General features: G+C 51.4%; 12 protein-coding genes across 12 annotated transcripts; 6 read left to right on the top strand and 6 right to left on the bottom strand.

Annotated features, from left to right (window-relative positions):
• The first annotated feature begins 550 nt into the window (after positions 1-550).
• EDD37DRAFT_450568 (GPR1/FUN34/yaaH family-domain-containing protein) lies at positions 551-1,912 on the top strand. Its single transcript, XM_062812869.1, has 3 exons — positions 551-1,017; positions 1,074-1,163; positions 1,220-1,912. The coding sequence occupies exons 1-3, from the start codon at positions 785-787 to the stop codon at positions 1,758-1,760; spliced, it is 864 nt and encodes a 287-aa protein (XP_062668863.1). The 5' UTR covers positions 551-784; the 3' UTR covers positions 1,761-1,912.
• EDD37DRAFT_451074 (uncharacterized protein) lies at positions 1,913-2,748 on the top strand. The gene is made up of 2 exons (XM_062812870.1): positions 1,913-2,481; positions 2,529-2,748. Exons 1-2 carry the CDS (start codon positions 2,064-2,066, stop codon positions 2,654-2,656), a joined length of 546 nt encoding a protein of 181 aa, XP_062668862.1. The 5' UTR covers positions 1,913-2,063; the 3' UTR covers positions 2,657-2,748.
• A 951-nt stretch (positions 2,749-3,699) lies between these two features.
• EDD37DRAFT_610292 (putative glucose-methanol-choline oxidoreductase) lies at positions 3,700-5,556 on the bottom strand (the record flags this gene model as incomplete). The annotated part of the gene is made up of 3 exons (XM_062815199.1): positions 3,700-4,245; positions 4,298-5,390; positions 5,411-5,556. The coding sequence occupies 3 exons, from the start codon at positions 5,554-5,556 to the stop codon at positions 3,700-3,702; spliced, it is 1,785 nt and encodes a 594-aa protein (XP_062668861.1).
• Positions 5,557-6,544: 988 nt separating this feature from the next.
• EDD37DRAFT_610291 (uncharacterized protein) lies at positions 6,545-7,777 on the bottom strand (the record flags this gene model as incomplete). The annotated part of the gene is made up of 4 exons (XM_062815198.1): positions 6,545-6,673; positions 6,729-7,214; positions 7,265-7,609; positions 7,658-7,777. The coding sequence occupies 4 exons, from the start codon at positions 7,775-7,777 to the stop codon at positions 6,545-6,547; spliced, it is 1,080 nt and encodes a 359-aa protein (XP_062668860.1).
• Positions 7,778-8,345: 568 nt separating this feature from the next.
• Positions 8,346-9,704, top strand: EDD37DRAFT_651162 (RAI1 like PD-XK nuclease-domain-containing protein; the record flags this gene model as incomplete). The annotated part of the gene is made up of 4 exons (XM_062818323.1): positions 8,346-8,423; positions 8,470-8,712; positions 8,762-9,347; positions 9,451-9,704. The coding sequence occupies 4 exons, from the start codon at positions 8,346-8,348 to the stop codon at positions 9,702-9,704; spliced, it is 1,161 nt and encodes a 386-aa protein (XP_062668859.1).
• Positions 9,604-11,356, bottom strand: EDD37DRAFT_450543 (tRNA delta(2)-isopentenylpyrophosphate transferase). The gene is made up of 2 exons (XM_062812868.1): positions 11,161-11,356; positions 9,604-11,108 (listed from the first exon to the last, which is right to left on the bottom strand). The coding sequence occupies exons 1-2, from the start codon at positions 11,257-11,259 to the stop codon at positions 9,795-9,797; spliced, it is 1,413 nt and encodes a 470-aa protein (XP_062668858.1). The 5' UTR covers positions 11,260-11,356; the 3' UTR covers positions 9,604-9,794.
• A 281-nt stretch (positions 11,357-11,637) lies between these two features.
• On the top strand, positions 11,638-12,903 carry EDD37DRAFT_651160 (uncharacterized protein; the record flags this gene model as incomplete). The annotated part of the gene is made up of 1 exon (XM_062818322.1): positions 11,638-12,903. The coding sequence occupies one exon, from the start codon at positions 11,638-11,640 to the stop codon at positions 12,901-12,903; it is 1,266 nt and encodes a 421-aa protein (XP_062668857.1).
• An 85-nt stretch (positions 12,904-12,988) lies between these two features.
• On the bottom strand, positions 12,989-15,807 carry EDD37DRAFT_450541 (mannosyl-oligosaccharide glucosidase). Its single transcript, XM_062812867.1, has one exon. The coding sequence runs from the start codon at positions 15,463-15,465 to the stop codon at positions 13,075-13,077; it is 2,391 nt and encodes a 796-aa protein (XP_062668856.1). The 5' UTR covers positions 15,466-15,807; the 3' UTR covers positions 12,989-13,074.
• Positions 15,808-17,384: 1,577 nt separating this feature from the next.
• EDD37DRAFT_651158 (uncharacterized protein) lies at positions 17,385-17,702 on the top strand (the record flags this gene model as incomplete). Its single annotated transcript, XM_062818321.1, has 1 exon — positions 17,385-17,702. One exon carries the CDS (start codon positions 17,385-17,387, stop codon positions 17,700-17,702), a length of 318 nt encoding a protein of 105 aa, XP_062668855.1.
• Positions 17,703-17,875: 173 nt separating this feature from the next.
• EDD37DRAFT_633439 (uncharacterized protein) lies at positions 17,876-19,357 on the bottom strand. Its single transcript, XM_062816789.1, has 3 exons — positions 18,830-19,357; positions 18,216-18,773; positions 17,876-18,162 (listed from the first exon to the last, which is right to left on the bottom strand). Exons 1-3 carry the CDS (start codon positions 19,133-19,135, stop codon positions 18,031-18,033), a joined length of 996 nt encoding a protein of 331 aa, XP_062668854.1. The 5' UTR covers positions 19,136-19,357; the 3' UTR covers positions 17,876-18,030.
• Positions 19,358-20,210: 853 nt separating this feature from the next.
• On the top strand, positions 20,211-22,494 carry EDD37DRAFT_633437 (alpha,alpha-trehalose-phosphate synthase). Its single transcript, XM_062816788.1, has 5 exons — positions 20,211-20,560; positions 20,609-20,981; positions 21,037-21,407; positions 21,477-21,819; positions 21,874-22,494. Exons 1-5 carry the CDS (start codon positions 20,272-20,274, stop codon positions 22,046-22,048), a joined length of 1,551 nt encoding a protein of 516 aa, XP_062668853.1. The 5' UTR covers positions 20,211-20,271; the 3' UTR covers positions 22,049-22,494.
• Positions 22,495-23,198, bottom strand: EDD37DRAFT_695376 (uncharacterized protein). The gene is made up of 3 exons (XM_062820103.1): positions 22,923-23,198; positions 22,809-22,869; positions 22,495-22,752 (listed from the first exon to the last, which is right to left on the bottom strand). Exons 1-3 carry the CDS (start codon positions 23,007-23,009, stop codon positions 22,649-22,651), a joined length of 252 nt encoding a protein of 83 aa, XP_062668852.1. The 5' UTR covers positions 23,010-23,198; the 3' UTR covers positions 22,495-22,648.
• Between the last annotated feature and the right edge of the window lie 1,289 nt (positions 23,199-24,487).

Below are 24,487 nucleotides of genomic sequence, written 5' to 3'. Positions count from 1 at the left end.
AAGAATCGAAGGTGTGGCTGTTAGCTGCAGCGATTACTGTCACCACAAGGCCGGTTTCATTACGAACAGGTCGGGACAGAGTCTGCTTAGACACCTCAATACCACATAAACGAACAATGTCGATCCCTTTGCGAGCTGCACGCCATCAAATCACCTTCGCTATGCACTATACCTTCCCCAGTATTCCCCCGCAGAACAAGGGCGTCAACTGTCTTAGCTCCCATACACTAGGTGAATCGCTAGCATCCACGTCATGTTTGCTGCATTATTGGCAGAGCATTGTCTCCTGTCTCCATATCGAGCATTGGGACTGGAATCACAAGAGAAGAAAGCGTCGACGAAGCAGCACATTGACTGCGCTTTCCACTGGTCCACTACCTCCGTAAGTAACCCTTGCCATTTCTGCTGTCAATCATTCAAGCAATTTCTTCTCGGAGGCTTGTTGCTCGGCGCCCTGCCACCAATGATCGGTATGAATGGCTGCTCGGTTGAGCGGGTTGGACGTGCTCCTCTCCACCGAGAGGAGAACATCGCATGAGCTGCCCTTTGGGTTTGTGACGCGAGTACTGAGCACGGCAGTATATTATTGAGCAATATGTCTGCTCCTAGTGAGTGCAGGTTGTGCTTGTGCTTGTGTTTCCATCTCCGGGTTCGTGCCAGCCCTTGTTCACTTTCACCTCACCTTCGCCTTAAGGAGCCTTTCCCGTTGCCTTGCCTCTGAAACCAGCTACCAAGTACATCATCTCTACCTCTTACAACTACTGCTCTCTTAGGTGTCGTCAACATGCCCGTAAACAACAACACTCCAGATGTTGAGAAAGACCACGCCGGCAGCGGCTCCTTAAATGGCGGCTACGACCTTCATCATGACCACCACGACGAAGATACAGCCTTGAGAAGACTCCGGACTGCCGGAAGCATCTCTATCAGCCCGGAGCTCTTCGAGAAGATCTACCTCTCGCCCAAGAATCGTGTCTCAAACAACATCCGATCGACCTTTGGCAACCCAACTCCCCTGTGAGTCCATCTTTGCCACTTTGGCGACTGCGTGACCCTACTGACATGTGACTCAGCGCTCTAGTCGGCTTCCTGCTCTCCTTGACTCCTCTTTCCAACGTCTTGTTAGGTTGGCGTGGTGCTGGTGGCCTCGGTGCCGCTGAAGTGTAAGTGAAAGCAAACAAGATCATTGTGCAGGGTTCGGAAGCTGATGGTTTCACAGCGGTGCCTACTTCTTCTTCGGCGGTCTCCTCATGATCCTGGGTGGTCTCCTCGAATTCGTTCTAGGCAACACTTTCCCCTTTGTCGTGTTCGGGTCCTTTGGAGCATTCTGGTTCACTTTTGGAGCCACCTTGACGCCATCCTTCAATGCCTCGATCGCTTATGACCCGACTCATCCAGCGGCGGCATCATCCAACCCCACGTTTGCTTCTACCTTCGCCTTCTTCCATGTCTACATGGGCGTTCTCTGTTTCGTCTACATGATCGTCGCACTCCGAACCAATATCGTCTTTGTCGGAATCTTTCTGACCCTTGTATGCGCTTTCGGCTGTCTTGCCGCCTACTTCTTCGAGATTGGGCAGGGGCACGTCAACCTTCAACTCCAACACGCCGCAGGAGGTCTTACCTTTGTTACATGCCTACTGGGATGGTACCTTTTCTTCGTGCAGCTGCTTGCGGCTGTCGACTTCCCTCTCAACCTCCCGGTTGGTGATCTGAGCAGGTTCATTAGAGGGGCCAGTGAGCGGGTCAAGGCCGAGTAATGCGCTCGGCGACACGAACACAGAACGCAGACAGTCGTGCTTGGGCAACATGTGCCAACAGAAAACAGCATGCTGGAGATGAGGTGGTGGTGGTGGTTCTTGAAGAAGCACTGAGGAGGATGCTGAGAAACAAATACTTTGCACGGAGAGGTACAGGATTCTGGTCGCAGGAACGGTCATGGTACAGCAGCAGATGATAATGGTTGGGTGGCCAACAATTCTTGGATGCAATGTGTCTTCTTGTCATTTAGATGGGACGATTGCCTTTGCTGTCTACCCAGCGCAGTCTGAAGCTGTCATAGGATGGAGTTGCAACTTCTAACGATGCTCAAGATTGTAACACTGCTTTTGATGTTTGGCGTATCTTGGATGCTGAGGTTGGTGCTGATAAGGCTGTGGCACCGAGGTGATGTAAAGTCGGTGAATCTTTATGGTGATGAAATAGGCGCTTTAGGGCACCGCATGTCACACCACATATGTACTTGCTGCAGTAGACACTCTCAAACGCCAGCGGTGAGAAGGAAAGAGCACCCTCTACCTATGCAGTTACCTTTGGCCAATTGTGGATGTCCCAAGAAACTCCTGATCCCCGGGTTCCGCTTTCCCAGTTCTCCGCTTGCGGCAGCCTCATCCCCCCTGATTCTCCTCTCGCCCGAAACCTTCGCCCAACGCACCAAACTATGCCAGTCGGCGGTGGGGACAGCATTGAACTTCGGATCAGGTTGACCATCCATTTCATACAGTGCACAGCATCTAATCAACTGCCAGGACGGCTACTGTCGATGGCATTGAATGGCCTGTCTCAACGCTTCTCCCTTCGCGAACGCGGAACATCTCCGCATTCCGACATTGTAGACCTCGATTTCTCCGTGGCAGGTGAACCATCAGGAGAATGATCTTCTTGACTTGCACTGCCAGGTACCCGATGGTCAGACATCCTACTGTAGTATGTCCTGCTGTTAGCTCGGCGGAGCAGATATGATGAACGGAGAAAAAATAACATGACAACCTCTGACCGCATGATTGACAAATGAATCTTAGGGCATCGAGTCAGTCACTTACCAGCACTTCTATACAGGTTTAGGCAGCAACACCGTGAGAGCACTCGATGAAGAACACACTACAGCGGTCCGTCGCCGTCGCCATCGCAGTAAGTCAACATAGCACTGGACAATCTTCATAACTCAAAGCCTGAGTATCAGCCTTTCCCAATCCACCGCCCCTACTGCCAGACCTGTCTTCACTCCTTCACTTCTTCTCCCTTGGCGACACGTTCCTGCTATCCACATCACTTCACTTGCTTCCAAAATTCATGGTTCATATACCAAACTCATAGAAAACTGGTCAACAATTCCTCACTGGCTCTGGGTTTCACCGACAAAAGTGAAGCTATCAAACTAGCACCGGGCTAGAAGGCGTGTCAGTGACGAATTGTCGCCAGTTCGATCCTCCGAAGAAACAAATTTTCGATCATTCTCTCGACTCCTCGACGACAAACTGTCCTAGGTCTTATCAGGTCAAACTAGCACCGGGCTAGAAGGCATTAGGACCTCGACTCGAACACAACGACCGTTGATCCTGCGAACCCGGATCCCAACCGACGACAACCGAATCGGAAAAAGCCTGCGAACCCGGCTTTCACTTACCATGACCCCTATACGACAGGGTTCATGGTAAAGTTTTTGCCCCATTGAAAGGATATTAGGTCCATTACTATGTGGCCGTGGTGATACACTGATACGGCTTCGCCGATACTGCCCAGTCTCATCTCATGGTGTCGTATACCATGCTATAAGGTAGATACGTCAAACCGACCATCACAGGACTCATAATACAGAAGACCAGTCAATAAACATGCTATTCTATCTATTTACCCAACCTGACGACTCTCCAGTGTCCAGCTGCCGCACCTTGCCATCCGCGACTGTGCTCTCCAGGCTCACTTATAAAGCTGAGGATGAGCCTCCTTAATAATGTCCGCCCCCTTCTCAGCAACCATGTACACATCATTCTGGATCCGACAATCCGGAATGACAGGAAAGATACTCGCATCAATAACCCTCAGATTCTTGACACCATACACCTTCAACTTGGAATTCACAACACCCTGCTTGACGTCCTTACCCAATCTGCACGTGCCGCAAGGGTGAAACCCCGTCTGCGAGCGCTCGAGGATCTGCCGGATCATAGCCTCGTCCGAGTTTCGCGGCATAGGCCAGGGATAATCACCCTCGATGATATCCTTCATGCCCTCGCCGTTCATGACGATGTCGTCGATCATCCTCACACCTTCGCGCAAAGCGATCAAATCAAGATCATTGCTGAAGAAATTCAAGTTGATGTACGGCTGCTGTTTGGGGTCGGTGGACAGCAATTTGACTTCGCCGTTGCGAGAAAGAGGGCGCAGCAGGTCGACGATAACAGTGAAGTAGTCGCCGGTTGGTGGTGTGGGGAAGTGCCATTGGAAGGCGTCGCAGAACATGGGCTGTCAATTCATCAGCACCGGGTCAATACAGGAAAGATAGGACTAGACATACCACAAAGTCAACTTCAAAATGTGGCTGACCGCCCGGCCCAAAGGGATCGACGCCGCCGTTTTTGGCCTTGTATTCGCGATAATCCTTTGACTTTTCGAACCACTCGTCGGCCCTGGGGAAGGCGACGAGCTCGAGCAGACCGCTACTCAATGGTCCGCTCCTGTTCTTTCGGTACGCCGCGACAGCACCGTCCTTTTGCGGCCCCGCGCGCAGAAGGTGGCTATCCAGACCGTACCCGTCTTTGATCTTGAAGACATGAGACAAGATAGGGTGGTCCAACATGTTTTGACCGACGTGCTTCGAGTCGACAAGCACCTTGATACCATAAGCCTCGAGGTCGGCTTTGCGTCCGATGCCAGAGAGCATAAGCAGCTTCGCAGACTCGTAGACGCCCTGTGACACAATGACCTCGTATTTGGCGCGAAAGGTGTACTCGTTGCCGTCGGGGCCGATAACAACAAGACCTACGGCCTTGCCGTTCTCGAAGATAATGTTCTTGGAGATGGTGGACGACATGACCGTCACGTTTTGTTTGCCTTCGAGGAAGACAGCTGCGTGGGATCGTTTGCCTTTATAGATGGAGCTGACGCATTTGAAGAGACCTTTCTGTGTTCCGCTGTAGACGTCAGAAGACAATTCTTGGCCTTTGCTCACCCAGGCCTTCTCAAGCGCGTGGCGGAAGGGCTTGAGTTCAGGAACCAAGTCGGAGTGCGAGATATGGAGGGGACCGCCTAGGTTGCCGATCTTGGCGAGGTCGGTTGGATACAGATCCTCGTCGTCGTGGTAGGTGGTGGATTTGTTGAAGTATTTCTTGGTGTTTTCCCAGTTCCACTCTTCCGTGCCGTATTCTGCCCAGTCATCGAACGTCGCAGCACTGCCTCGGACCCAGGTGTAGTAGTTCTCTGCGCTGCTGCCTCCGAGCGTCTTACCTCTTGGATTGGGTTTCTCGACGCGGGTGTAGTCTGGACGATCGATCATGGTGGTCTTGTATTGCCAGTCCCACGGGCTGCCTCTCAACTCGAAGGCACGGGCTGGGGTGGTGATCTCGGGGATCTCATCGGTGTTGCTGACAGTGTTAGTGGAGGACAAGAACCTTGAGTGTAGTCGGCATACTTGAGTCCAGCTTCAACGACTAGGATCTTGACATTTGGGTTCTCGGCTAGACGGCCAGCGACGACGCAGCCGGCGGTACCGCCGCCTGCGACAATGAAGTCGAATGCCTCAGGGGCATTCTTGGGAGCTGTAGCTGGATGCACCATTGTGTTGGTAGTAGAGGCTTCGTGCTTGTTGGATGTGCGAGGATGCTGGTAGGCTCGAGGGTGGTCTCCTTATGAGGACAAGGTGCTTTGATGTGGTCATAACGGGTGCATTCCCGAAGGAGAAATTTCCTCTGATTTATAGCTTCATGGACAGTGATGCTTCGTGCTTGATCCTTGTTACGTGTGCGTGATATCGGCTGAACATTACATGATTTTTCGCGTAGGCCTAACACGGCACACCTGCGAGCTGCAAGGCACTGGCAACGCTTGGATTGCTCGTGTGAATAACCAACGGTCGAGACAGGGGACTTACTGGTGTTGGCGAAACCGAATAGGCAGTTCAATGAGCCAGTAAAGCCAGATCAGCCCGTCGGACCCGACCAAGAAGTTTCAGGGGCTCGATTTCTCTTGACTCATCGGAAGTTGTAGGTCCATGCTGTTGATCCCTTCAGCTAGTAGCAATTAGGGCTGGAGAAGCCGGGCTTGCCGCGAAGCAAGCTTGTGTCCACGCGCAGCATGCTGTGTAAGATGACTGAAATGTTCCATAAAAGTCTCTGCAGAAAGGAACAGAGTTTGAGGCCGGAGCAAGAGAAAGTAGACGTTAGGCTCGCACGAGGCTAGGGGGCTCGCGCGGGACAAATATTGCGGCTAAACCTGCAGTCTTTCTCATGGAAACGTTTCGGGAGAAGGGCGATTATTCAGCCGCGAGGCTAGCTGTTCCTCGCTTATTTAGCAGATGTTGATTCGTTTCTCCGACTTCGAATTGGACCACTAGATGCTTGAAATCGAGATGCTGATATGTTCTCTTGTACAGCGTGGTCCTAACAACCCTCGCATCAACAGTGTACGCGGGTGCCAGAGTCTTTGGGAATGGTCCCGACCTTTTACCCATATCCACGTTCCCGAGAAGCGTTACAGGAACACTCCGTGTGCTCTGCTGGAAACATATACTTCAGTTTCAACGAGATGAATGCTCTTGCAGAGGTCATCAACGCAAGTACCATGGGGCAACCTTTGCCTTCTCCCTGAGCCGCTTAACCTGGGCCTGTGGGGCAAGGACATATTGTCGACCACCGAGAGTGCTTCCAGCGCGATGCTTGTTGTAATAGGTCTTGTACTGGTCGGGCTTAGCAACAGTGCACCGAAAAGATGTGTCGGCCGCAGACACTCACCTCTTTGTCCCACTTCAGACGCTTCCATGCCGCGATCGTCTCCTTATGGTCTTCATATCGACTTGAGTCCACACCTTCCTTCTTCAGTTTGTCTTCGATACCCCATGGAGCACGCTTGAATCCGATGCCTCTGTGTTGTGCTTCAACGATGGCAGCATCACACCATTTGAGCTCGTCGTCAATGGGATACTCAGGACCACAGTTCCCTGGCCAATCTTCCATGTTACGTCGGAGATAAGCGAGAACCAGCGCAATGTTCTTGACAGGTGAGTCAGCCCGTAGCAAGTTGTGTTCTTCCAGGATCTTGAGCGTGGAAAATACTGCCACTCCAAGTATCTTCAAGGTTTCACAGAGACCATCCGCGTCGTCAATATGAAACCAATAAGCACGGTCATCAGGCAGATTGAATGCAAAGGCTTCTAATATGGGCCACAGTGCGGCCGGAGAAGGATTTTTCTTCTGGATTTCCTCGTTAAATGTCACCAGCTATGGCCGAAATTAGTATGCGACAGGTCGAGGCGGTGGTAAGCACTCACATGATTGTCAACGACCTCCTGAAACCCATAACCACTATGATCACCATACTGCATCGGGTCCCATACCTCTGCTTCCCTTAGTAGCACTTCAACTCGAAATTGAGCAACAATGTCAAGTGCTTTCCTGCTGATAAACCATGTCCAGCCTGGATGCTTTGTGGCCGGGTCTTCACGGATGCAGCGAAGATTGTCGCACACCATCATCTCACGCTCTCGCTCGCGGAACCTTGGTGCAGCCGCGACGTCTTCAGAGTCATACTCCTCATCCTCATACCTCAGATCGGGTCTGCATATGGCTCTATAGTCGAATGCATCCTCATTTGCTTCATCCTTGGAATCGTTGGCCTAGACGGATCAGTAGGGTTAAAAATGTTCGATTGCGGCCATACATACCTTCTTGCTGTCTGCTGTTTTCCCTCGCTTAGTAGTCGTCGCCTTCCCATCATCTTCTTGAAGCCTTTGAACAAGTTCCGTTTTGCTTCCACTAACACGTAATGAGCGATCTCTGAGCATATCAACAAGTGTTGATTTCAAGTGCTTCTCTTAGTCGGCAGGCGGCTTTCCTGAAGACTTGGTATGCTTTGTCTTTCGTCCCGAGGCTGGTCCCGAGCGGGTGACATTATGGTCAATCTCACTGAGTGGTCGTTTGGTGGGTGCCATAATGTACAGTAGTAGGTATGCAATTGTTGACAAGATCAAGGGGAGGAGAATGGAGAATAACCACACTTATGAAGCGATAGCTGGGCGGGCTTGGTGATATCAGTGGCGCAACGTGCCTATCCTCCTAGTTTCTGTCAATGCATATCGGTAGAAGTGCACGTCGTCGATCGCGATCCTCTGCGGTTTGTTTAATGTGTTACGTCACGCGTGATAGAAGGGTCGCGCCTTCACGTGATGGAGAACCGCGATGCTTCCCGGAGGAAGGAAGAAGTGTCTGAGAGTCAACAGTTCGACTGGCTGATGTTCTGTGATGCCCTTCATGTACAATGTTATAGATCACATTGATCACCACCGATATACTCTTGCGCCTTTACTTTGCACATCTTCCAATTGAGTATTGTCACTATGACTGTCAATGCCCATGTCTCACCACCACACATTCCCCATCGAACCACTCAGCCACTTCGCAAATGGGGATACTGCCATTCGAAGACCACGAGTATGTGCGATCCCCAATAGAATGTTCGACCACTGACAGTTCCTAGGAGATCACCTTCTTCTCATACGATGAAGACCACAAATATCGTCAGGATGCGTCCAGTCTTCGCTACTACTATCCTCCAATCCTCCCATGCGATCTCAACAGAGGGTTTGAAACCTTCCGCCAGCTTGATGATTCAGCCGACGACCACCTCGACGGACTTCTAGAGGCCATTATAGCATACGAGAAGGAGAAAGGGTCCAAGACCAGCGTAGACATCATAACATGGAGAGGCATGATGACCAAGGTGTGAAGATTGATTCAATCACAACAAGCGTTGCTCATGGCTTGAACAGATTTTGGTGGTTCCATTTTCGAAACTGGACGAGTGGGAGATGAATGCGACTTTTTTCCAGGGCACTCTGTTCATCGAAGAGAACCACGACAAGAAGCTTTCTTCACGTCAGGAGCAGTCCACAGCACCACGCGGTAGGAACGCCATGTCCCAAGACCTTATGAGTTTCTGGGGATACAAGTTTGAGACCGTTTCGCTTCTACCTGAACCGTGGTCCATTACCTCACGCGAATACATTGAGTCCCGCGAGAACCAAGTGGTGAGCAATTATTCTCAGTACTGTTCCATCGTTCGTACTGGCCTCGGAAACACGAAGATGGTCATTGGCGGAGAAGTGGACGCGGTAATGGATGTCAAGCCAGATGACAAGTCTTTGCCTGTCAACTGGGTCGAGCTAAAGACCACCGCTGCTGTCATCAATGAGCGCGAACAGATCAAATTTGAGAGGAAGCTGTTGAAATTCTGGGCCCAATCATTTTTGCTTGGGGTGCCCAAGATTATTGTCGGTTACCGATCTCCGCAAGGTATATTGGAACGCGTCGAGGAGCTCGACACGCAAGCAATCCCAGACAAGGTCCGACTGAATGGTAAAGGCCTGTGGGACGGCCAGATCTGCATCAACGTTGCCTCAAGCTTTCTGGAGTGCAAGTGACCCTCTCATCGAACCAGATCTATGGCTGACTGTTTCAGGGCTAAAAAGCGTCATCACTGAAGAAGGTATCTGGCGAATCCGAAAGCAGGAAAAGGTCCCCAGCATCGAGGTCTTCAAGCTTGAACAGACTGGTCATGGCGATATCCTCTCACCAGCCTTTGTGAAATGGCGCACAGAAGGCCTTCCTGCGCTACAAGCCGAGCAAGACACCGCCTTTCCCGCCACCATGCAAAGTTACATGGGAGAGCTCGAATGTGTGTATGGAGTGATTAATGGGGCCAAGGTACCTTAGAGACGTCGTCCTACCCCAGATACGCCTTGAGCTCAGTTTCCTGCTTGCAGAAATTGGCTGCAGATGACGATTGCGCTTGAACAGCAGCGTTCATGTGTCCTCGCGGGGTACTTCGGGGGCGTTCTCGCTTGGTCTCACCTCCCGCTTTCGGGTGGCAGCCACTATTTTCTTATGCCCACGACTGCCAAGGTGTAGGTGCCACTCTTTGTCTGTCAACATCGTCTTCTCGCAAATGTCGCAAGTTTTTGCGACGCGGTTGCTTTTAGTGTTTGACTGATCAGCAGCCGTGAGCAACTTGCCTGCCATGGTAGACAGACTCCTGTGGTCAGGTAGTTCATCATCATTCAGGAATGATTGCACAAGCCTTTGAGCAGGTTCCGATACTTCAATGTCCCATTTCTTGAGTTCTGAGCAGTCCAACGCAAAAAGCATATCAAATTGCTTGGCTTCCTGCAGGGCATTGGCGAGCCGAACACGAATGTAGCGGTTTTGGCGCTTGGCGTAGCGCCTTGTGCCTGCTTTGACAGACTCAATTGCCTCGGTCAGAGTGGCGGATGTTTGAGCGAGTTCCAGCTCCTGGGTTGGGTGATTGTCTACCCATGGCTGCAACTCTTTATAGCCAATCGACACCCATATTCCCATGCTCTTGTTGACTGGAATGCCTTGCCTGCTCAGCTCCTTTTCGAGCTTCGACAAAGTGAATGCCTCATCGACCAGACCGCTTTTCAACATCACATCCACGCGATCATTGAGTCGCTCTTTCAAGACTGCATCATCCGCTTCTAACCACAACAGCAAGGTTCGGAATCGCAGTCCAGTTCCGGCCTCGTGGGCTCCTATTTGATCGGGTCCAACATCGTCGCGGTCGACCACCCGCCGTTTCTGCTGTTCGGCATATACTTCTGAAGCTTTTCTTCCTGTCCTCAGCCAGATCTCGAGCGAACGTTGGATCTTTCGTCTGTCCCGTGGATGCCACCTGCTTGCCATCTGTGGGTCAACCTCTTGCAGCTTCTGGAAAATCTGTTCGGTCGGCCCTGACAAGATTGGGAAATCTTCTTCGCAATTGGTTGTTGTGTGAACAGCCGGTTGTTCATCCGCAGCGTCATCGGTGAGAGTTGCGTCCGGGAACAACAGGGCGTGTGTATAGTAATGCGTCCCTCCTACCACAATAGGTAGCTTCCCTCTTGATCTGATGTCGTCGATGATGCGAGAGCTTTCCCTGACGAATTGTGTCACTGTCCATGGTGCTTCTTCCAAACCTACGAAGTCGAGTAGGTGATGTTTGATACCACTACGCTCATGCTCAGGGATCTTGTTTGTGATGATAGGCAAGCCTTTATACATTTGCATAGCATCACTGTTGATAACTTCACCATTGAATCGTGTAGCCAGATCCACAGCTAACTATCTGTAGCGATTAGTACGCCGTCCGTCAGCAGAGAGTGGGCGTAGTCACCTTGGACTTGCCGGTCCCTGTGGATCCTATCACCACCACAAGGGGATCATTGGGTGCTTTCGACATCATCTTGAGACCACGCCTAGAAACCAGGGACATCACAAGTTTGGGCGACCGGATTCATGCAACCCTCCACCAACAACATCTGTGCATTTCATAGCAACCCGAAAACGGCAAACAGGGCTAGGACAAGTCTCGCGAAGTCAAATAACCCGTCCGCCGCATATGCAATGCCCATGGATTATAAGGGATCTTCAGGGCTTGGAAAAATATTCTTTTGAAGAATATCTGTGAATGAGCGCGGGGGATAGTGATAGGGTACTCCACCGGAGAGCAGTCAGGCAGATCATACAAGCCTTTTGCGCAATATTGCAACTCCTCCGAAACTTTTTGACTTGCACTTCTCAAATTTCTAGAGCCTCCCGACAAACGTTCATACCTTTTCCAGCAGTCACACAACTCAAGCGGCAATCCAACATGGCGGAAGTAGTACAAGCCCGCACGACACTCACTCCATCTTCTCCCTCTCGCAAGCGCTCGGCGTCTCCAGATGTAGAGCCCACCGCGGACTCGACCAGCGGCGCACTCACCACGACGAACAACGAAACCTCTCTCTCCGAACCACCCGCAAAGAAGACCAAACTGATCCGGCGCAAGCGGCGACCGGCGCGCCCACAAGTCGATCCCTCAACCATCACATCCGAGCCTCCCCCACAAACCGGCACAATCTTCAATATCTGGTACAACAAATGGTCCGGCGGCGACAGGGAAGATGCATACCTCTCCAAGACAGCAGCCCCCTCTCGCTGCAACATCCGCAATGACTCAGGCTGGACGGCCGCAGACAAGACTCCAGGAAGCTACTTCTGCCTATTCTTCGCACGGGGCCTGTGTCCCAAGGGCCACGAATGCCAATATCTGCACCGCCTACCAACCATCTACGACGTCTTCAATCCTAACATAGACTGCTTCGGGCGCGACAAGCACAGCGACTATCGGGACGACATGGGCGGTGTAGGCAGTTTCACTCGACAAAACCGCACACTGTACGTCGGCCGGATCCACGTTACGGACGATATTGAAGAAATAGTCGCCCGCCACTTCCAGGAATGGGGCGAGATCGAGCGCACTCGTGTACTAACGGGCCGCGGCGTTGCCTTTATCACATATGTCAATGAGGCGAACAGCCAATTCGCCAAAGAAGCTATGGCGCATCAGGCGCTCGACAACAGCGAGATTCTTAATGTTAGATGGGCTACCGTCGATCCGAACCCGCTCAGCCAAAAGCGCGAAGCCGCCAGGATCGAAGAACAGGCTGCGGAAGCGGTCCGTCGGGCTCTGGGCGAAAGAGCGGTGCGCGAGATCGAAGGACGGGAAACAGCTGAGGAGCGCGAGCAACGGAAAATTGAGTCCGGGTATGGACTGGAAGGATATGAGGCTCCAGAGGACATATGGTTCAATCAACAGAAGGCGCTGGAGGGACAGCAAAGTGAGCAGAGGTTACTCGAGGCACCCTCTCAAGAACACACGTTGGAGGAGCAGCAGGACGACTCCTTACCGAGTACGGAGCAGCCTACTGAAGAAGCGAACGGCCACGAGAACGGCATATTTTCTGGGTCTACACTTGCTGCGCTGAAAGGGTATGCAAGCGCTTCGAAAGGAAATTCAAGCCCAGCACAGGCTGCACCGCCCAAATCGGCAGGACCCTTGGTTGGGTACGGTAGTGACGATGACAGTGATTAGGACGACCTTCCGAGAAGATGACTTCCAAGGGCATATGTCACAATGGAATAATGCGAAACTTTCATGTATACGTCTCATATCCGTTTTGTTCCACAAATTCCCCAGTTGCAGGACAGTCATATTCGCCTTTTCACTCTACTATATCCGGCATTGCTGAAACTGAAGATCTCTTCACAGCTCGCCATGCGAAATGCCAACCTGATCAGCAAGATCCGGCATCCGCATAATGACCACGACCAGACTCGTCCAGCCGGTGAAATGCTGCGTACGTTGTCCCGCGCCCGTCTCCGGGTTATACTGCTCCCACGCGAAGCCCGTGCGCTCCCACTGCTCGAAGACATTCTTGACCAAATTCGTCCTAAGCTCCGTGTAGATCTTGGTAGCCTGGGTCTTGACCTTGGCCGGGGCATTGGTGTCCTGAGCGACAACCAACAAATTCTTGAGGATCATGTAGTTCATGTTCACCCAGATCGGCGAACGCCAGTAATTCTCCTCGGTTCCGTAAAATTCGTCAGACCGGGACAAAGACCGAATGCCATAGGGCGACCAGAGTTCCGACTCAGAGGAGATCAGCGCCAGAATGTGCGGCAAATTCGGGTGTGAGGACGGCAACAAACCCGTCATGAACGGGAAGAGACTGATGTAGCCTTTGTGGCAGACGTGGACGGAATCTTCGTAGTCGTCGATCGTGGCATCACAGTAGGCCTTGTGCTCGGACGACCAGTGCAGGTCGTCGATGTTGCGCAATATCGCGGTGTGCTGGGTCTTGTACTCTGAAATGTCTTCCGTCTCGGAGACAAGAGTCGCCAGACGCAGTAATGTGCGCGACATGAGACCCATCCAGGAGATCAGGTCGGTGTGCAACTCGCCTGGGTGAGGGGGTTGAGGGCGTGGGTAGTCGTCGAGCCCAGACGTGAGGATGTGTTGTGGGCTGCGGCCGCGCCAGCGGTACGCTTCCTTTGTCGAAAAGGCTTCGCGGTCGTACGACTTGATGTCGCCAAACTGCGTCCGACGGAACCAGTAGTACTGGCGTTTGAGGAGGGGATAGAGCTCTCGGAGTTGTGACTCGATTCTGTCTTTTTGAGCGGCATACTTGGGGTCTGACACTTTCTCCATCAACGTCTCGATTATGAAGAAGAGCGTCGGTGGATTTGCGTAATGAGGATACTGGACCTGAAACTCTGGAGGGACTTTGCTTCGAGCTTCGGCACCCAGGATCTGTTCCCGAGCAATCCAGCCGTCTGTGTCCATCAGCTTGAACCATGACTTCACAATGTCCATGGTTATATCAAGGTCCCATTCCGCGATGGGAAGGAGGTGGAAACCTTCGTCCCACAGGAAGCCTCTGGGAAAGAAAGGACGGGAGGGCACGCAGGTGAACAATTCAGCAGGAGGGTCTTGGACGATTTGGGCCCGTGACCTCGCTTCCGCTGTTTCTTCCCAGAATCCTTCATTGTCCTCGTCGTATTCTGGAGCGTAAGACCTGTCGACGAGAGAGTCGCCATAGAAGTAACCAATGCCACCGAAGAGATTTGAGAACATGGACTCGGCGAAGTCGGTGAAGGCTGGTTTCGTGAAGGGCGCCAAAGGCTTCAAGACCTCCTTAAACTTCTGTTTGAAAGCGGTTGATGATGAAGAGATGGATTTTGTCAGTGACTGCGAGGATACTGAGGGACCAGAAGCGGAGTTGAACAGGATATCGAACTCGAACGCGCCGACGAGTACCTTCTGGACCATGTGAAAGTTTCCCGGTCCAGAATCCTCCGCAATAGTAAAAGCTGCCCATGGAGGTGGTATATTCTCCTGTCCATATTGTGCCACAAACCTGTCAATCTCTTGCTTCATACTGGCAAAGACGATGTTCTTTGCCTGCCAGAGGGCGTCCGGCGGTAATTGCATGCTCCCGGTCAGGAGCCTGTCGAGGGGCTTCTCATCCCAGGACGGGTGTGTCTTGTATGGTAGTGTGTTCTCGGATGGTTCTTCGAAATTGAAATCGAATTCCCCAAGCTCAGCTGTGTATCCATGTAACGCGGCTTTCCCGTCCGCGTCTGACCCATCGTCCTTGAATGCCAATTCCCCTAGACCTTCCATGCCAGCATAGAATATGAGCGTTGTGATCAGATTGGGTGGGGCGTCTTCTCTAGGGGTGCCCTTGACTCTCGCGGCCCAGCTTCCACCATTCTGACCTCCAGGAACTTTGACAAAGTCAATAGTCAGGTCTATTTTGTTCCCTGTATCATGTATGACCTGGCGACCACCGTTCCGGGCATCATACTCTTCCCAGCCATAGCCGGCCATTCCCTCATTTTGCTCGCAGGTGTAGCGGAAGTTGTTTTGGGCGCTAGCAAAGTTGTCCGTATTCGCCCACAGCAATCCGGTCGTCAAGCTGTTGGGCACACGTGGCCGTACGCCGAAGTAGACGTTGGGTCGGTACGGACCCCATAGTAATGTGTCGTTCGAGGCAGCGGCTGTACGCGCTGAGCAAAGGCAGAGCGAGAGAAGTATGGACAAAGAAAAATATAAACTCCGCAAGGACATGGAGCCCCTCGAGAAACTCGACATTTTGGTGTTTATCGACTGCAAGGACGCCAGCAAGAGCAGCCGTTGCTCTAACTAATACCGCAGCACAGCAGTGTTCGCGTCTCGGGACTTTTTTTGGTGGTGATCTGGCCTCGGGCGACGTCACTTTCAGGGGCATGGAGCTAACCTCTTCAAGGGGCAAAATGTATACCGAACGGCTCCTCAACTCCAACCGCTTCTCCTTCACGTTCTGTACCTAATCAAAGAGACGGTACACCTTCGACAACGAGGGCGGATTGTGATTTTGATGCAACTGACCAAAGATCCTAGTTGATCACCAGTCCCAAAACCCGGCGTCAAAGATTGCAAAAACTCATCGAGGACGACCCAACTTGTAGTTGAACTACTAGCACCCAAAAGGCACAGTCAGGTAGTTTTTGTCACTAAAAATGCCTGATCGCTCAATAAGATGTCGCTTTCGGACTCTCTCTATTGCTCAAATACGTCGCAAGCTGATCCATTGTAGTAGAAATATCCCACTCTCCATCTTCACCGTGTGAGTGAGTGGTTGGATACTGGAAGGAGGACCTTATCAAGGGCTCTTCCTGGGAGAATCCTGAGTGAAAAGTATCAATATTCCCTTTTGAATTGTCACTGACTTTCGCTGGGCGAATCTCGCAATCACAGGCACGCAGCTCACGGTTTTACGTGAAGCACCAAGTCTTCCTACACTATATGCCCTGTCATATTTCCAGAGCGGTGTGGGCGATGCAATTGATACTCCCAGACATGGCATGCCGCATGGGGTATCACATGGACTGGAAGAGAATTTTGAAGCCGCAGTGAAAGCGACATGGCCGGCAGGGAGACGTTGCGTGCACCGTACTCTCCGTCCGCAAGATAGAGCACATTACCGACCAGGCCTTGGGTGCTCATGCCATCGATGCTTGCCAAGTCGTAAGCAGTGGTGATGACGGAGCCCTATTTCGAGGTCCATGCGACAGAGTTGTTTACTGCCTTTCCCGTTCGCAGGATGCCTGCCGGGAATGCATAGAGCCTGGTATTGGAAGGCACGAGCCAGTCCGTTGACCGGCCGATGACAGTCCGGTTGCTGTCTTGTGGTCCACCGGTGTAGCTGACGCGCGAGCACGCCAGTGTCGTCGTGAAAGCAAGGACCTTAGTTAACATGATGAGCAGTGTGTGTTTGGACTAAAAACCTAGAAATAGACCTTTCTTGCGAGTAATTTTTAGCTGCATCAGAGGTTACGAGCAGGATCCAGACTCCGCGACCTCAACCGTCACGAACTAAATTACTTAGTAAACTACGTAGTAACTACGCGTAAGAAACAATACGCAAGGTTGCGAACTTGGTGAAGAACTATAATTAGCCAAAGGAAAAAAGGAGAAGTTCTGAGCGCGCTGGTCAGCAGGGGGAATTAGGGAGTTTTTACGCCCTATAGTATCTTTTAGCGGTAGTCTACGAAGACAATTGACCTCCTGTGAAAGAATCTCAAATTCATCGAAACCAATATTAGCCTGCACCACTTTTCTTCACGCGTTGCCATGAACGATGCCACTCTCCTGTGCAACTATGTTGCGCCCTGGATCGGTCCAAGCAACTCGTATACTACCATAGGGGTCGGCAGTAGAACTCGAGGCGCGTCTATCCCCCGCAAACTCTCCTGTCGTTGCCGTTAACCTCCGACAAATCGGCTCCGTTGCCCTTATTGAACCCCCTTGTGGTGCGTCATAGCGGCAACTCAATCCGTCACGCCGTCATTCACTGATTAATGACATCAATGCAATCGACATTCGTAAAGTCGTCACTTCAAGACTCGTCGACACCTCATTCTAACCCTCACACCACTCCATCAATTTACAAACCTGCATCCGAAATCATTTCAGTCCAGGCCACTTCACCAACTACAATCCCTATCTCTATCACCAACACCACCGCCAAAATGACGCCCAACATCATGAAAAGTCAAACCGACACCTCGAAGTTTGCCGGTCAAGATCCCAAAGCCACGGGCGCCACCGACCCAAATAACAACAACTTCTCGAACTACAACCCTGCCTCCGGCGACAAGTCGAGTTCCATCCTCAGTTCCGAGGGCGCGATCGGCAGTCAATTCAAGGCGGACGGTGCCATCGGCTCGATCGGTCAGGCGGTCGGTGGTCCCCTTGCTGCGAACGGTATGATCGGCAAGAATTTCACGGAGCACGGCTCTGTAGGAGGATCGATCAACAGCGCGGTTGGAGGAACGAAGAAGGATTAAGCAAAACGATATTAAAGGGCGTAGCAGTGTCCTGGAGAAGAAGGCGAATTGCGTCAATAAACACAGCATGAAGCTCATTGTAACACTAAGTAACTACGAGGCCAGCGCCGAGGTCGTCATACAGACCACACAGCAATGAATATGATTCATTAAATATATTGGTGACATGCAACTAGGTGTACCTTTCGCTTTGTGACTTTAGGCGGACGTACGAGTAATGGTGGTTGATACCAGAAACCCACTAGTCATACGTCTCGTCGATTGATCCCTTCTTCCAGTTCAGAGTAGGTATGCTGCTGTTTCAGACTCCAAGCACCTAGGCTATGACTTATGCAATTTCATCCCATGGAACAAGTGCATCCTCGCCCACCTTCTCCTTGATGAGACTTGTGCTCAAGTTCCAGAGTGCCTCGGCCAAAGATCTGTCGGAAGCTTGGGAAGACTCCTTGCCAGGTTGGCCCTATGGTATTGTCAGCATCTCAAGAACATCACGATAATCTTCGATACACGTACCGGGTCAACGAAGTAGTATCCCTGCAAGTTCTTCTCCTCGATCTCCGGACTGGTGGCAGCCCACAAGGCGCTGTACGAACCCTGTTCGATATCACGTCCAATCGTCGTCATCGCCCATGACAGCATGTTTCCGAAGACTCCCGGGTATGCATCTTTCCACTGTTGCTGCATGCCGGTGTTGACGGTACCTGGATGAACGCTCACAGAATAGACATGGTCGCCGTTGGGTTGAAAGACCTTTTCAGGCAAGTTGAATTTGGCCAACAGAATGAGCGCCAACTTTGTCCGAGCGTACAAGTGCGTAGCACCAAAGTCCTTGTTGTTAATCTCCTCGAGTGAGCCGAAGTGGATGTTCGATGGTGCTGCTCGATGGACCTCGGATGCTTCGAAGACGATGCGTGGGGGAGGAGTGTCAGGCAACTTTGCGGTCTTGCGAATCAGCGGGTATAGCAGATTCACGACGTAGAAATGGTCGAGGAAGTTGACTCCGAAGTGGCGGTCGATGCCGTCGGCGTCGAGATCGAATGTGTTGGTGTTGATGCCGGCGGACAGAATCAGCTGCGAGACCACGTTTAGACATTTGTTCATCGGATTTGGTAGGGGGAAGATCCCACCAGGTCAAGTCGATCTAACTTCTTGCGAAGGTCAGTGAAGACTTGTTTCACCTCTTTGAGGCTTCCCAGGTCACAGCCGACCCACTCGACATCTGCACCCGGCGTTTCCTCCTTGATCTGCTTGATCGCTTCGTCTCCTTGTTCCTCCTTGCGGTTGACCATCACCACCTTGGCTTTGGCTGCCGCAAATTGGCGCGAAATCTGGAAGCCGATACCATTTGCACCGCCGGTGACCACTGCCACGCGACCAGAAAGGTCATGCAGTTCTTTCTTTGGCCCGATGATCGAATGAAGTGCGGACTGCATGTTACTGGTGAAGATGGATGAATGTTTCAATAGAGGTTGACGCTGTCAAGATTTTGAGATGATTACGAACAGACTTGAAGTCAGAAGGAAATCGAATAGTTCATTCAGAAAACGTCTCTTGTCCTCTTCCTAACAGTGGAGGACGAATGATATTCCATCACCACTCCGGAACCAGAAGCCGGCCGTCATACTGAGGTGTTGTGAGGCAATGACATGTTATGCATATTCGCACATGTCATAGAGGGAGAAACTCCATTGCATTATTCCTTACCTTCGCTACCTATGTAGCCTAATTGAAGTTCATCGAAGTCATTGAAGACTTTAGCCGGGTCAAGGATCAAGGAGTTGACCTCCTCTGTACCTGGTATTCATACCAGCAAGGAAGAAATTCCCGCTGTCGATGGCGGTTGTTTTAATGCCCCTCACCAGTCACCACATGGTTTAGCTTTCAAGGGTCCCGCCCCTCTGCAACGTCATGCCTTGCAACTTCGGAATTGTGATCCGCAGCAACCCTAGTATCCTGGCAATTGCTTTTCAACAGGACCAAGTGGTGATATATCTCCGTGACAATATGGAAAGTCCCTTACTCTGCCAGACTCATTCATTATTCCCCGACGCCAAGCTGCGAGACTTGATGCCTCAGCCTCGCCGGGATCTGTTTCCGTCTGGGTCATTAGCGGCTGTTGTTGCCAGCAAACCGGCAATCGCCGATGAATTCCGTGGTGATCGTCTCTAATTGCCTTGATTTCCTAAATCACCCACAACGTGGCGGATATTCTCACCTCGACTCGACAGCTTCCAAAGCTGGTGTCAGGATTGACACCTACCATAGTAACTACCGGTCCTAAGCGACACCATACGAAACAAATCTGGTAAGGCCTCTACTGGCGTAGCGGACCAGTGATACTCAATCTCGCACGATGGAGCTGCAGGCAGCCACAATAAGTTCATTGACATGCACAACCCCAGACTGTTCATGCTTGGGAACGTGCGCTTATGCCATCTGACATCATACTGGGTCCCCAGATCCGGAATTATCCTCTCTCCTTTATCATGCTGTTGTTTCCAAACATTAACACGGAAGAGAAATACCTTGAGTCTGCCATTGGACCGCGCTGTTGACCACACACAAAACAATGGACGAAGCATTCGAGGGTCGCGTCCTTGTCATTGCTAACCGACTGCCCATCACAATCAAGGAGGTCTCAGAGGGCGACTTCGAATACAATATTTCCTCTGGTGGCCTGGTATCTGGGTTACGAAGCTTAGCAAAGGCCGTGGACTTCAAGTGGTTCGGTTGGCCTGGTATAGATATCCATCGCAACGATAAAGACAAAGTTAGACACGACCTTGCGGACAAATTCAATGCGTATCCCATTTTCCTGCCTGAGGACCTTGCACAAAGGCATTATAACGGCTTCTCAAGTACGTTCTTTCCCTCCATCTGCTGCTCCGCTGACCGGCTGAAATAAGATTCGGTACTATGGCCCCTTTTGCATCGAATGCCCGAGAAGGTAGGCGCCGAGGAGAGTTGGTCCAAAGCGTACCAGGAAGTGAACGAGATCTTTGCCGACAATATTGTTCCCTATGTCGAGGACGGCGACATCGTCTGGGTCCACGACTACCATCTTTTGCTTCTTCCAGGTATTCTGCGAGCGCGGCTAGGCAAGAAAAAGAATCTCCGCATCGGCTTCTTTCTGCACACACCGTTTCCGACGGATGACTTCTTCACCATTCTCCCGTTCCGCGAGGAGATTTGTCAAAGCTTGTTGCTCTGCGACGTGGTTGGCTTCCATACGCAGGAATATGCTAGGGACTTCTTGGACAGTGCGTCCGTTGTGCTAGAGTATGCATTGGCCATTCGATGATTTCTTGGACGTAGCTGACTACTTCTTGTTCAGGGGGGTTTCGAGATCGCCGAGCGACCTACACTGGGATGGCAGAAAAGTCATTGTCCACGGGTTTCCAATCGGAATCGAACCTGGAGATTTCCGGGAGAAAATGGAGTCGGACGCTGTTAAACAAGAACTCGACGGACTCAAGAACCAATTCAAAGGGCAAAAGATCCTTCTTGGAGTCGACCGGCTGGACTACATCAAGGGCATACCCCAGAAATTAAGAGCGTTCGACAGATTCCTGACGGAGCATAAGGAATGGCTGGGCAAGGTGGTCCTGATTCAATTGGCCATCCCAACACGGCCTGACGTGGTCACTTACCAGAGGCTGAGAGAGGAAGTCGAGTCACTGGTCGGCCACATCAATGGCAAGCACGGTGAGTGACCATATCTAGTTTCCCCCGAACCCTCCAGAGCTTTGTCGACTGATGTTGTTTGTTTTCCAGGAACTTTCTCTCACACCCCCATTCACTATCTCTACAGATCGATCAAGCCGGAACAACTATGTGCGCTGTACGCCGCCTCAGACGTTTGTATCATCTCCTCGATTCGTGATGGCCTCAATATGGTGAGCTACGAGTACATTGCATGTCAGAACAAGGAGACGGCCGGCACGCTCATGATGTCGTACTACGCTGGTGCCGTCAAGACCCTACCCTCCTGCATCGTCATCAATCCTTGGGACATACCCAGATTTGCAAACACAATACGGGACGTGTTGGACATGCCCCAGGAAGAGCGGAGGCAGCGGTACACGGAAAATGCACATGTTGTCGACACATATACCAGGTAAGGAATTCTTGCAAGTATCTTCGGGTTCTAGCTTGGCGTTAACGTTGACAGTGTCCGATGGGGTACATCCTTCCTCAATACCTGCTACAAGATGGAGCTGCCGAAACAGACGGATGGGGGTACTCCAGAAGAGCGCAATAACCCGGATGACGATCGCGCACTCAAGTCAGCGCACCTCATGCAGAAAAGTCGGAGTGGGGAGTCCACTCCGAGGGAGTTCATGTAAACCGAGGAGGTTATATGCTCGGGTGCATTTTTGGAATTTGCTACTTTTCATTGCAGCTCATTAGCGGACGGAGAATCATTGGCATTTGAGACCTCTTTCGCGGTCGATCATAGCATAACCAGTGAATACAGGTCACAAGCGTCAGCGTGCTCAAACCTGGAGCGCCAAACCCGCTGTCATGCAGGGAAGTGGTTACAAGGGTGGTCACAATGATCTTGATCCGTGGACGGCAGTAGCCTTCCTAGGTAGTCAGTACCTCACAACGCTGCGATCTTGTACCTGGTGCACATTGGCCCTTGTTGGCCGTTGTCGGCAGAGGGCCGTCCGGACTTTGTCAGCTGCTATGAAGAACGGGGCTGCTCCATTCAATAACTCAGTATGGATTGACAGGCCGCAGCACACGTGATAGGACACAGGAGGAGCCGGCAATCTGGATTGTGCAAGAACGGTGTGGTCCAATATTATTCCATTGTGATATGAGCCAACCAGGATAGCCTGGTATGCAAATCAAGAGTTTGAATAATTCTAGTGCTCCTTGTTCGTCGGTCGTTCATCCGGCCACTTCATCCGATCTCAAGCATTCAATGGGGGAATGCAGCTTCATTTCTTGTAAGAGTTTCCATTGGGCGCAGTGTAGGTGGATGATCCGCTACCAGAGTTATGGTAGGTGCTGCCATTGCCATTGGAGTAGTAGTAAGATCCATCTGGAGCAACATGATTAGCTTTTTGAGTGTGACAGCGTTGGCAGTCTGTGCCTTACCGGTGTTGGAGTAATGGAAGGCATCACCACTTGGTTGGCTGCGGGTGTCGTAGCTGTTGCCCTGCAAGCCTTGTCAGTCTATGCAATTTTGTAGAGGTTTGCACATCAAGGTACCTGGCTGTTGGTGCCGCTGCCGGTGACGGTGTATGGAGTGTAGCTGGAGGATCCTGAGCCGGAGCCCGAGCTGGATTTGCCAGACATTTTGATGGTTTGTTGATCGTTGAAGGTGATGATTGAGCTCGAAAGAGATGTGAGGGTCGGATTTGGGAAATGGTGGTCAAGTCGTGTGTGGATGAGAGGGATGTTTAAATAAGTGGTTGGAAGAGGGGCAGTAGACCTCCAGGTTGTCACTGTCGAGGGGCAGTTACGACTGTGACAAGGTACTGTACCTAGCAAGGCTGGGTTAAGCGAATCACTGCCGTTATCTTTGCTTATCTAGTATTATCTCAGGCGAATGCGGGGAAGCTTTCAAGTATTAAAGTGCCACTGGCAGCTCTTGCCGGGGCGGCATGTCCAACCGACAACACCACTTCCGTCGATCTGATAAGACTCTTCACCTCACTCCCTCAGGGTGTTTGATTTTCATTCTTGTTGATTCAGTCTGCTGACGCTTACGTATCTTCCTATAAAGTGTAGCGTGCAGCAAGGGTGGGTCTGTATACCATTGTATATTTGCTCAGTCGTGCCTAAGCCTTGCAATCAACTTCCCAAGAGTGGCTTCTCAAACATTGCAGAGATTTCCAACACCAACATCTTCACGCCACTGTCCCACATCAACGCAGCTTCTGAATTGGGGCCAGCGTGTGGCAATGCATCCAGGCTTGGGCATCCACTCGAGAGCTTTTCCTTTCCCAGAACCAGAAGGCTACCGTTCCGCGCACGGCAAGGCATCCTCGTCTGCGAACCATCAGGAAAATTCTTCCGTACAGCCCAGGTCGAGGCGCCATGATAACGGGCTGTGCGAGACGTTTTTGCGTGCACACTGGTCCCGTGCCATGGTGTTCATGCGCCTGGGCTTCAGCTGTTGGAGCTAAGATCAACGGCCACTAATGAAACGTCCCTAACAAGTGTTTCAGCTTCACGACTTGACTCAGGTCATGGTGCCTCATCCAGCTTCATTGGTGAAGCTGACGGAACGTCTTTCAACCACTCCACTTCTGCAAATGCTTCTTCGCTGGTCATTGTCTAGGTAATTGCTGATGGGTCTTCGCGCCCCGCTTCAAGTGGTCCCCTTCAAGCGGTCCCCTTCCACCCTGATCGTTCAAGGGGCAAATCTTTGTTGAAACGCGCGCCGGGGCGAGGGCATTATCGACTTATCTGTGGATACTGCGTTACATTTCACGGCCTCTTTATGCCTTTTCCTCGATTTCCATCATTTGCACATCATCGAAACTAACCATACAGGTTTCTTTTTCCATAACTATGTTCTCTGTTGGCTGTTCAGCGTGAATATCAAGCAAATCAAACACACAATGTCTGTCCATGGCTCTGCGGATAATAGCACAGCCCGTGTGGGACACCTTTGTCTGGCCACAATCCGGTAAGCTCTTGGAGTCTCCGAAGGTGCTGCGAACTCATGTTCGTGAGATAAAATGCGAAGCTATTCACTCGTGACCCAGTTTGCGTTCCTTCGATCTCTTCTGACTCTCAAGTACCACTTCATCTCTACAAGACTGATA

Source organism: Exophiala viscosa (assembly GCF_022695815.1).
Source record: "Exophiala viscosa unplaced genomic scaffold EDD37scaffold_7, whole genome shotgun sequence".
Taxonomy (NCBI): domain Eukaryota; kingdom Fungi; phylum Ascomycota; class Eurotiomycetes; order Chaetothyriales; family Herpotrichiellaceae; genus Exophiala; species Exophiala viscosa.
The sequence above is the reverse complement of the archived record's forward strand: the minus strand, read 5'-3'. Positions and strand labels throughout refer to the sequence as shown.